We start from the raw sequence: 12,507 nt of genomic DNA, 5'->3' as shown, positions 1-12,507 counted from the left end.
GGGTTGCTATTTATTTCCTACGTTTTGAAATCTCTGAAGCAAAACTTTCGTTTCTTTATCCAGAGGCTGTTTTGTAATAAATCACGAACATCACACGCATCTTTTGTGAGGAACAAACTGAAGATCAAGAAGATTCTGCAGAACCACGGGTCTGTGAAGAGTTCACTGGTGGTTTGAGGCATTTTTGAGTGAGTTTATGAATTACTAAGCAAATGCTGATAAATTTTCACTTGTAGTGAAACATCTCTTAGAAGATTTACACCCATTCAACATTTTTGTCACTCCAAAGGCTGTTTAGCATACCATACGCTCAGCTCCACAGGCCTATTTGTTCTGGTAGACACAAAACAAGTGTTACGTGGTGTTACAGTATATTGTGAATAAACATATTGAAATTAAAAGAAAGTGCCTGAACTCCCCCTGAGTAACAGAACAACAACAACAAATGGTGATACTCAGGTGCCCCTAGGAAACTGCCCTAGGATATTTCACATAAGAAATAAAGGCATACCATTGTTTTTGTTTGGTTGGTAGAATTAAAATTAAATGAATCAAGTCAGTGAGGAAGCATGTATTTCAGAAATGATTTCCCAGCTGTATTACTATTAGAAGACTAGATTGTCTCCTTAGGCATACAGCATTTTTATGTGGCTGTATTTTGGCTTAGCCATTCACCTCTGAAATCAGGTGCATGCCTATTCATGGAGAGAAGAGGCTAAGCAGAAACTGGGTATAAGGGCCTTTTCCCTTCAAAGCACAGCTGAGCATCTCTGGTGGCATCATATGTGGACTTTAAGACAGTCAGTATCCAGACCCTATCTGATTTACGATAACAATCAATCAAAATGCTCAGCAGTACACCTCATGAAAACCTACCTGAAATCTATGGAGTTATGATTATCATTTTAAAATTATATTTATGGATTATAATTTATACTTTCCTGAAAGCTTCCAAAGAACCTCACAGAAGCATGTTTATCTGTCTTAAGAAATCAGAAATTATAGGATGATCCATGCAAATCGCTGCTACTGTTACCTAAGACAGCCATGACCCAATTGCTCGCTTGCAACTATACAGCTCTAGACAGTGCACCTGTATGACCTCGAACAAAAATTCTCTGGGGAAACGCCACTTGCACTAATGTTGCAACCCACCAGTTGCACTGATGTCATAACCTAACTTAAAAAAACAGTAGAATATGATGCAAACACACTGTTAGATCTTTCTACAGTCTTAACAGGCAAATTGTGTTAATTTTTCCACATTTGCTTAAGAACCTAAGCTCAACGCAACCAAAAAGTCCCTTATGTGATGTGGGCCAAAGTTGATTTTAATTGGAAAGTACACATTTCTTGCCCTGCACAGGCAACCTGAAGATGTTTCAACATTTGCTTAAAAAATTTTCAAATTAAAAATTCCATTTAAAGGTTTCTAGTTTATGGTCTAGTAATATGGAGAAAGATATTTGAATAAAACATAATGGAGTGCATTGTAAAGTAAAGCTGCTAATCTGATTTAGATTGTTTCATTTCCAGCTCCTTGATTGTTTCGAGTCAGTAGCCTTGCTGAAGAATACATCCCCCTAAATTCCTTGAGATATTTTTGTTGTCAGAAATTTATATTAATAGCACTGATGCAGAAAGCCCACTAGCACTCCAATAACAAAACGTACCCATGAAATAAAGCAGAGTTAAAAACCATCAAGACAATGCATTTTTCTCATTTATTCAAATCTTCTGCAGGAAGTAAACACTGAAAGATTTAAAAAAACTTCACACTGCAGTATATACAGTTTTGTGACATCACATGAGGAAATTAATTTCTAATAAAAAATGAGACCAGTTAGATAAATTACTGAAAACACATCACAATAAAATTGGTTGTGGTAAAATCCCAAATTCTTATGTACGGCAATGAAAAATCAATATTCCTTTGTTTTACAGCAATGGAATAGTCCTGGTACAATATTTCAATTACGTAAAATGGAATCCTGAACTTACGTGACTGATTATAGTTGTATGAGTACTTCATGTTTTAAAAGTAGTTTTGCATTTTTTTCCCAGACCCTTTTGATTTGAAGCACATTCTTTCACAAAGCTAAAATACCACAGCAGAAGTCATGTCCAGAAGTGGAATACTGTTGTGTTTTGAACTGACCTGACTTGTTAAGACATTTTTGCCAACGCACAGATGCACAGGGTCCCCCATGCACTTTTCATGCAGCAGGTTATCACAACTTTAAATAAAAGTATTTTTCTATACATTCTTCCAGACTTGCAACTGTATACATACATGCAAAAGTTTTTAAACCTATCTGATCATATTTACAGTTATACATGGAATATACATAACTAAAAAAAAAAAAAACAGAAGATTAAAAGGTTTTTCTTTTCCTTTGCATTAGAACAATACAAAATATGTATTTTTCATTAAGGAAACCACTATTTACATCACCTTTTAAAAACCAATTTCAACATATTATAGGTGTAACAAGTCAATATATTTACATTATATATAAATATATATAATATATACTTACCAGTTTACTCCTCTGTAAGATGTGGCAGAGAACAAACTGGTAATATCATGTCACTGACGTCAATGAGAGCTGTAATACTTTCACCAACATTTAACAGGGAAAATTTAAACCATTCATCTCTTTCTTTTAAAAAGATTTGTAAATCAAAAATTTAAAAATATTACTAAGAGAAAATGACTAAGAAAAGTGAAAGTTATGGCTGAATTCCCTTTTGATCTGACAGTGTTTATAAACTTCTCAAACTGTGCTGACAGGTTAAGTGGTATCAGCAGAGAAGCTCTCTAGCAACACAGCTTTTATTCTGTGGTTGTGTGTCACCCCCCTATCATTGTCTCACACTGTGGCAGAGGAGATGCTAAAAATCTGGTTACCTCAGTCCCTTACACTTTCCTCTGGAAACAAAAGGCATATCTGTGTGGGAATTACAAGTCAAACCCCAGACCTATCCGGTTTGAGCACTGCAGTGACACGGCAGATGAAGCAGCACGAGCCTGGAGATCCAACCTCAAGCAAGGCATCGGGCACTTAGCATCACAGCTGCTGCTGCTGCTGCAACTACTCAGAGTTAAGGAAGGTTCAAGCTAATTCCAGTACAAGTCTCAAGGGGCTGCAGCTACAACTTTAGGTGTGGCATACACACATTCCTATCTCACTTCTTCACTGCTCCATGAGGTGGAGGCAGCTTTCCTCCAGAAGTCTCCCCCGTTTACAACTGCAGCGCAACCTCCTCTCCTCCCTCCCTGCTCCTCGGATGTGGAGGTCACGCAACAGCACCTAACAGTCCCGCACCTCCTGCCTACAGAGCTACTGCTCCCCTTATCTGACACGGCCCTGCTCCTCTCCAAGTCTACAGTCTAAAGGCCTAGCTGCAACCTCGACCTCCTGAGCTGACTTATCTTTGAAGCCTCCACTCCCACAGGCTGAGGAAGCATACTGGGGACAGCTGAAATACATATCCTAGCAGTAAATGTCTACTGAACCAAGGAGACCAGAGTTGATGAGAACACAGAGTATTACACAACAAATGACCTTGGTTTGTCGCAGGGACCAGGGGAAATCGAGGATCTTTTGGGTTGCTTGGGAAAACGTGGCCAGCCCTACCAGCCCTTCTGCTGGGGCAGCAAACCCAGCTCCTGCACCTCCCTTTTCTGATAAAAGAACTGAAGAAAAATGTCCCAAGGATGACAACAGTGATTCCTTTTCACTCACCCAAGCTACAAGATAAAAAATAATGAAAAAGCCTTCGGTTCTCAGGTTTGAAGGCTGTAAATGTGGATGGGGCAGATTTTGAAAAAGAACTCTCTTCCCTAGGGAGCAGTAACACTAGTGATGCTGGAGAATTTTGCATAGAAGACTGTTGCCCTTTTAGCAACTGACTGAAGAGCATTAAGTTAGCATGCCCTTCCCTCTCAAGGGCCTCATCGTTATGCTACACACTGCTTTGAGATTGCAGTGACCACAACAGGCAAGATTCTTCTACGAACAGCATGACCTACAATTAAATTCTTGTGTATTATAGTCTAAAGATGTGTCAGAATTGTAATACCCTTTCATTAACACCACTTAAAAGAAAGCTAAATCATTAACTGGTCAAACTTAACATTTTAACTTAAATGTTTTATAAAACTTTAAAAATTAAACGTTCAAAAGTATATATTATAACAATAGACTACCATAGAATAAATACATAGGTAAAGCACACTCCTAAACTCCAGTATTACTTTTTGTTAGGGTTAGACTCTCTTCCCTACTTTTCATCTGAACCTTGCTTTGATGAAATTTTCACAAACAGATTATTTCACCTCCATTCAAGCTGCATTTTTCTGTGGAGCCCTTCAAACAAATTATAGCCCTGTATTTACTCCAGGGAGCATCTATTATTCTATATTGTACATATTTTCTAGCTATATACATGTTGTTTCAAGAAAAATAATCAATTAAGACTTTAAGAGATGTTTAATGGATGGAACAAATGCCTTTTTTTTTTTTAAATATTTCTGTTGGGTTGACTCATATAAAAAGAATTCAGTTCCACTGTCAATGCAAAATATACTTTATATCATTAATGACTATTCTATGAGACATCTGAATTGTCATTGGGCCACTTATAAATTCAAATATTAAAGACAAAATTTATTTCTATAATACACTTCAGACAATGACATTTAAAGTAATATTAGATTTGTGTGAAGGCTTTAAAATATAAATCTTTGTACAGCCCATTAATATATTACGCTTCACCCAAATAACATAAAAATATATCTTTAAGTTGCTCTGTTATTTCTCATATAAACCAGGGGAATGTTTTATATTGGATACTGCCAAACATCTGTGTTCCCTAAAAGAAGGTATCCCCAGGAGGGTTAAACAGAATCCTGGTGCATTTTCCAGCTGCCAGACAGAAGTCCTTTTCAGTAGGGACTGCACTGGAAAGAAGGGAAACTAATCCCAGACAGTGGGCAGAGGATGAGAAAGGGACAATAGCTCACTCTGTCTAGGTGAGCCAGAAGGGTGGGAAAAGGGTCTCTGAAACAAAACCAGGAAGGAAGAGAGCAAAATGCCCCACCACTCATCTCTGCAAACTTGAGTCAAACAAGAAACAGCAGAGTTTTTTCATGTCATCAGCTCTCAATGGTGAAAATGGTCAACATTAAAAAGAGTGCAGCTTTCATTATCTGTGCAAGCCAGCTACTTAGCTGTTTTCTGATAACACAGGGAATTATCAATGAAATTAAAAGCTACAGAGAACATTTTTTTCAGAGGAGTGAAAACTTCAGTAAAACTTTTAATGCATATAATTTAGAGGAACCAGATTTTGTCCTCCTCTTCCCCCGGGAGAAGTAAGGGCTCCAAATGGAGTTAACACTGACAATGTTAACAGTGCTGCTTGGCTCTTCCCCAGTCAGCAATTCTTTTAAGGTGTCTCAGCTTTGACTGCAATTTTCAGTTATTCCCATCTCAGGCTGATATTGCCAGATGTTACAAATCACAGCACAGGTGGGGACTGATGAAAAGGGCAGAGGAGAATTTCTGAGACATGTCCCACTACCCATTACAAAACATGACAAAACTACAATTTTATCCTCAGTGCAACCTCAAAAATTATTCTGAAACCAAGTTTTCTGCAGAGAAAAGGCAGTGCATTATACTGTGCATCAGCTGTTCAGAGAGTAATAAATATTGGCAGAATATGGATTCTTTCCAGAGGCCAACACATTTTTTCATTAAAATCCTATTCTATATTTGAGTGGAAGCCTGATGTGCCGCTTTAGTGCAGTTGATACTCTTCATTAAAAGAAGCAAGATGGTGCTAAACAAACAATTCTGATTAGCTACTTCACAAACTTTCCACCATTTTCCTCACAAAATCTATGTGCTAAGCTTTCTGAACTGCAGTACTCCAAGAGGCATTTTGACTTTCCCCTTTTAAGGAGGGAAGTGACAGGAATGCACCAACAAAAGACTCATGTAGTATTTCCACAATATATGAAAATCTGCCTTTTATATAAAAACCTAGAAAAAAAACCTTAATCGTAACTAGGAACTCTTAACTATAGCTAAGGATTTTGAGGAAGCCTTTTGTCAAAAGCAGGGCAGAGAAGAAAAATAGATTTTACACCGCTATTCTGGCAGGACCACAAACAAGGTTTTAAAAAAAAATAAAAAATTTGGAAGCACTAAAAATTACATTTCAGTGCAGTTCAGTTATTAACACTGGCACAGGTTTTCCCCATGTGACAAGCTAATACCTTGGACAGACTGCTCCATTTCTTTAAAGTTATTCTTAAAATTTCACAAAACTTACTAAACATTCAAAAAAAAGGTACCCTGCCTCTATGCTCAGGCTTCCAAAAATAAGGATTATTTTACAGGAAAGGGAGGAAACGCAGCATTACCACCACCTAGGCTGTACGGTTACACTTTATGTTATACCAAAGACTTGCAGATCCAAATAAGACTCTAATCAAAGAGTACTCATAACTTAATTTGATGCATACAGAAATGTCTTGTACAAATTACAACCTAACTTCCTTGTGACGATCTATTGTAAAGCAAGTTTTATCTACATGTATTTTAAATAACATCACCAGAAAAATAAAAAGTTTATCAAATGAAAACATGTTTCAATTAGACCATGCTTTTCTAAAATCATGCTCAATTTGTACAGTAGTCAAGTTCGTATTCATTTTTATTTTTTCGTTTTTTTCCTTTTTTTTTTTTTTTAACAAAGATTCAAAACCACTGATTGTAAACTCATTGATGAGACTGTAGTTTATTCTGGCTCTTTTTTGATTGTTAGCACTTTTTCTAGAAGTCCATGCACTTCACCATTCACACCATGTTGATGAGAGGTCTTATTCCCCATATGGCTGTTGTAAGGGCTTCTTAAGTTATTAAAAGGAGTTTCAAGCTCTGCATCAGATGTTAACTCCTCTTTGATTGTAACATGAGTTGAACTATCAGTAAATGAAGATTCATTCCAAATTTCTTTGTCGTGTGCTTCTTGGCTGCTAACAGAGTTACCGCCTTTCTGTAACATGTAGTACAATATCGGATTGGTTTTGGTCAGTCTTGGAGAGTCTTTTTCATAATCATTCTTGTCCATACCTGTGATAACCCATCTGATGGGACCTTTCTCACCAGGCACAGGACACACACTAAACTGGTCAGATTCGAGCCTAGACACTGTACTCCCCAAATGCTCAGGGAAAGGGGAACTGGCAGGACTTTTTACCACTACTGGATAGTGAAATGTTCTGTGATCTACACAATTGCTCTGTTGTACAGGACTTCCCATTAATGTGTTTACTGAAGAAATGCTGAATTCAGGTTTATTAATTGTTGCATTGCTTTTGTTTCCTCTTTTCTTGCCCTCCATTAGTAAGTTATTCCTATGTTGTGACAGATCTCTCTCACAGTTTTCTGAGAGAAGCAGCTGTTTCAACACATTAAAGCCTTTACTATCTCTAGACCAACTCCTATTTTCACTTTCATTATTTGAACCATGACTTACAGCATATTTAAATTCAGAATCACTTCTGCTGAATTTCAGTTCTTGCTGGTTTAGCAAAGGTCCATACAGTGCCTCTGTAGGAGAAACATGATTGTTTGCAGCATCAGACACATTAGTTTTCATCTTTTTTAATGGACTTTCCAAAGGCTCAGCATGAAGCTTCCTCTTCTTCGGTACTGTGCAAAGACTCTTTGATTCCAGGTGTGTTAGCTCATTGTTTCGGTGACTTCTATCCAGCTCATCTGCAGGGTAACTATCTTGATTTTGTCTCAGCAATTTACTTAGCAGACCATTTTTGGAAAAAGAAAAATCTTGAGGTGAAAGAGGCTCAGATTTCATCTCCTCAGATACTGGAGAAGCAGCTGTGTTTCTCTGCAGTGAATGAATAAATCCTTGAAATTTGTTACCCTTGCACTCTCTTATTTGTTGTGCATTTGAATTATAAGGAACATTCGATTCTTCAGATGGTTCAGTTTTTATTTTCACTGTCAATATTTGCTCATTCAAAGCCTTATCTGTCTGTTCCTGAGAACCTTCATCTCTTAAAAGCACCCTCTCTTTCTTTTCACTTTTACCTTTATTGGGAGTTCCCAGAAGCAGCTGAAGGACAGTGCGCCTTTCAAGGAGATTTTCTATTTCCGAACCTGGAAGTCCTTGTTCAGTGGGTACAGACTGACAACTGAATATTTTGTTATTTTCTTCATGTGTACTCATTTTATTTGTAAGCAGAGGGCTGTTCAATCTATCAATCAAGCCTACAGGTTTATCTGTGTTCCCTGCTAGCAGATGTTTGCTAGGTCTTTGTTCTTCACTTGACATGGAAGTCTGCATACCGCACTGAGCAAGATTCTGCAACAGCTTGCTGGCACTGAAAGCCGAAGAGTTTTGTGGACTATCATTTCTGCTCAGCTTGGCTCCTTGAATTTCTTTGCTTTTAGAAAGGTCTATCAAATGTTTAGATGCAGGATTCACCAGCCTGTCTGGCTGGATGCTGCAGGCATACGGTGGAGAGTTACGCTTGATGGCTAACGACTGGTGAGAGAGATTTATAGGAGAGTCTGCTTTTGTAGAAGCAAGCAAAGGTGGAGTGCTTAGTGGAGTCATTCGATTTGCACTGGGACTGTCAGTAACAGGAGTCCTTTTACCAGTCTGTACAGTGAATTTTGCCACATCAGCTGCACTGTGTGGTCCCTGAGGCTCATTACTTTTGTCAACCTTTTCTTCACTCTTATGCCCAAGTAACAACTGAAGTAGTGTTACTTTTTGATGGGGATTCAGCTTAGACGCCTTTGGAGTGTCTTTGTCTTCCTTGTTCTCTGGACAGGAAACTTTTGGATCCCAGCTATGAAGCAAAGACTGAGTCAGGTTATCCAGTGATGCAGGTGGACCTGCATCTGGTTTATCTGTTCTCTGTTTAAAGGATAAGTCTATGGGAAGACAGTTAGAATGGGAGCTTTCATCATCACTGCTATCATCTGTAAAGCTAGGGTTGTTGTCTGAATACTCATCAACAGTTGTCGGTGTGCTGCTCTCTTCATGTCCTTTTAATTGTTTGGTGGTATTCTGGCTTTTCAGGAGATGTAAGAGCAAACTGTTGCTGGGAGAGGTTTTCACATTACTCCTTTCCAAAGTACTTTTGAATCCCACATTTTTGGGAGGCGAATGCGTGATTCCCATTGAACTTTGAAATGGTGCCATATTGCTTTTGCTTGATACCATTTTGGTTGATGATCCTGTTTGACCATTGAGATGGCTTGTCATTCCTTTTGCTAAACTGAATTGGCCAATATCTTTCTGAGCACTTTCTTGTAATCTGGCCATAGCTGCAAGTCTCTCACTTGCTATTTGATTTGCATTTTGTGCTTTTAAAGCATGTTCCCTGGAGTACTGCTGCAAGTGAGCTTCACTTGAAAGGAGTAAAGCCAGCTGGCTGCATGCTACACTGGGCTTTGGTGAAGCAGCAGGACTGGATCGTTTCTCTACCATGCTTGCAACAGCTTGTAATCTTGCAGCACATGACAGTGGCTCATTTATCACTTTAGGTCCGCTCTGCACTGCATGAGGAGATTCTATAAACCTCTCATCGGGCAGGTTCTTTGTTATATCAGGCAGGCTGTTGTCCAACTTCTGATCCTTTGCTTTACTCTTCTTCAGAAGAGTCTTCAGGTGACTGGATGCAACACCATAGCACCTTAAATCCTTCTCCACCTGTAAAGAATCATGGCTAAGGGAATATCCTTGCTCCTTAAGGCTCTGCCTAATCTGCTGTGACAGAGCAACACTCTGCAGCCTAGAGCTGAATGACTGAAGCAAAGAGGCAAGTAATGTGCTATCCTGTTTGACTTTAGGCACATTTTCAACCATGCCAGCTAACAAAGCTTCCTTTTTTCCATCTAAATCCACAATGGAATCAGACAACCGCCTTCTCTTTGCTGTATTCCAGTCTTCAGAAGACTGCAACAGTCTTGCTTTTTTGAGGTGCAGCATGCCAGATCCCTGATATGTATTTGTCTTAAGAACTGGACCATTACTTTGACAGTTGGGAAATATATTTCCAGAAATCTTAAAGTTTTGATCCTCTCCACTATGCCCAGTAGACTTTTTGTCAACTGCAGTACCTGAGCCTCCTGCTGCTTGATGCATTAGTAATCCCTCTAGGTAAGTTAGAACAACAGAATCCTGGTGCATCTCAGAGCCAAGCTCTTCTCCATGAGTCATGTTCAACAAAAGTATCCAAAAGGGCTCTGTTTCTATTCACTTCAAAGACTAGTTTGCTGCAGCTGAATTGAGATGCAGAGTTAATAAATAGGTAGATGTCTATAGCATTTTCTCACAAACTCTTAGAAACAATACAGTCACATTCCAAGCAGGCTTCTTCCCGTGTATGCTGTTTGATGAGCCAGATTTCCAATCACGTCACTGTGTTGATATATAGAATATTTATGAAAGATGTCTAGGAAGAGTATTTAGAACACGCTTCTAAGGTAATAAAGTTCCATTAAGTATTTGCCTTCTTCACCCTTCTCCATGAATCCAGTTTGTTTTTCATCTTTTTCCATCTGCATCAAGCATGTAGAATTCCTAAGTGAAACAAAGACAAAAAAACAGTGGTCAAGAAAAAAGAATTAGGGTAAGATCTAAATAAATTGCATCAGATTTTTTTTAACATACTGTTTTAGACAGATACAGGATATTTCAGTGATAACCATGTGCTAGAATAAAGCAGAGAGTCCATGTCACCTAATCTGAAGAACTTAGTTTACTTTAAACTCAAATTCTACATAAAGTTTTCTGTCTCAATCATTTTGACTATTATAAGCATAGCTACTAGAAGTGATTGTTGAATTTCTCTACTCTACAGCTCAAAACAGGAAATGGCAACCATGGAAATAAAATCTAAATATTGCTTAGAAAAATTTACAAAGGATTTTATTTCACAGTTGCATTGATCTTTCTTCTTACTATGTAAATACACAGGTATGAACACCATCCCTGTGAAAGAGAATTAATGGGAAAAGGCATGCCTAAAGTCAGTGTTTAGGTTCATGTTGAATCTGTTTCAAATACCTGTTTTCAAAATAAGTAGCAACATGTATGACCACACTTCTGTTTAGCAGGTAGATGATACTGCCAGAATTAGAAACCAAAGTGCCACTGCTGTCCAGGATTACCTAAGTAATGCAAAATCTGGCGTAATAGTACAGCATGGAGGAAATCTTTATCTTTAAACCTGTTATCATTAGAAGATAAAGGCAATAGAAATGGAGAAAAAGGTGCTTCCTGGTAGATCTTTGTTGGAAGATATTTATTTTTACATCATTTCCATGTATTAAATGTAAAATGGTGAAAAAACAGGCCTTCCTTGAAGACTATTATTTTCAAAGCAATTCTTGTAGAACATCTCTACACAATACTTCCTTGAATAAGACATTATGCTGTAAAAATACAAAACAAAATCACAGCATTAAAACACCAGCAATTCATTGTAGTGTAGATATGTATACCCCATGTACCTAAATATCAAATTAAAAGTCGGTAGTTATTACTAAGGTCTCAACATTTCTCTCAGAAATGCAAGTGTACATTGACCAGTACTTACATAATTACCTGCAGAAGACACTGTATTTGTTCAAATACAACTCAAACTTGGATTTGTCTAATTAGAAATTACCTATCATCTCACTGTTCCTTCAAAAACCTGTACGTCTCTGGGTGGACTTTTACAAAGTTTCCATCTAAAGTGGTTTAAATAACAGAAATTTCAAATCCTTGAACAGAAAATCCAACAAATACATTATGCTTCTGATGTATACATCAGATGTCCAGTAAGTACAATGTCAATACAGCTAAGATTCTTTCCTCAAATATTTGCGAATGCACTGTATCTAGAAAATAAAGTTTTCGAGCTTCCGAAAATAAACTGTTTATCTGCAGCTACATTTTCACATTTCAAAATGGAATTAAGTTCACAGCATGCTGTTTGTATAAAGGAGTAGATAGCACTTGATATCTTGTGTTTTGTGTTTAAGAAAATAAAATTGCATATCTTTCACTGTGTTGTGCCTTGCAGGCTACCTTTAAGCCGAAGTCCCAACCAAATGCACCATTGTGTTAAGCCAGTGTTCAGTAAGACATTATTATTTGCAGCTCTGGGTAATTAAAAAAATAAAATTAAAAAAAAAAGACAAAGCATTTGCACAAATCCCTCAAGTTCTCAAAAAGACTACTGCAGATGACACTTAGAGCCAGTATAGTTTATATTCAGGATGTACTCTAAGTAGCATTTTGCCACTTTCATGTTTTTTATTTGTTTGCTTGGAATTCCTAAAGGCCCAGGAAATATGCATAATTTTACAGAAGACTGATGCAAGGGAGTCTTCATTAAACAGAATTAAATCTGAAAAGCATGTTAACATAAGGAATAGGACATCACCAAACACTTCAAAGAATCTG

General features: G+C 37.7%; 1 protein-coding gene across 21 annotated transcripts in view; it reads right to left on the bottom strand.

Moving 5' to 3' along the window:
* Window positions 1-1,710: 1,710 nt before the first annotated feature.
* The window catches only part of NRIP1 (nuclear receptor interacting protein 1), a 109,150-nt gene continuing 98,353 nt past the window's right edge, over window positions 1,711-12,507 (bottom strand). For all 21 annotated transcript variants that reach the window (XM_040566126.1, XM_040566142.1, XM_040566091.1 and 18 more), the window contains one exon: window positions 1,711-10,635. In XM_040566126.1, the coding sequence (XP_040422060.1) occupies window positions 6,814-10,272 (3,459 nt within the window). In that variant the 5' untranslated portion in view covers window positions 10,273-10,635 and the 3' untranslated portion in view covers window positions 1,711-6,813. The remainder of the gene's footprint in view (window positions 10,636-12,507) is intronic.

This window comes from Cygnus olor, chromosome 1, assembly GCF_009769625.2.
Source record: "Cygnus olor isolate bCygOlo1 chromosome 1, bCygOlo1.pri.v2, whole genome shotgun sequence".
NCBI lineage: Eukaryota > Metazoa > Chordata > Aves > Anseriformes > Anatidae > Cygnus > Cygnus olor.
Note: the sequence above shows the minus strand (reverse complement) of the source record. Positions and strands in the feature narration are given on the sequence as shown.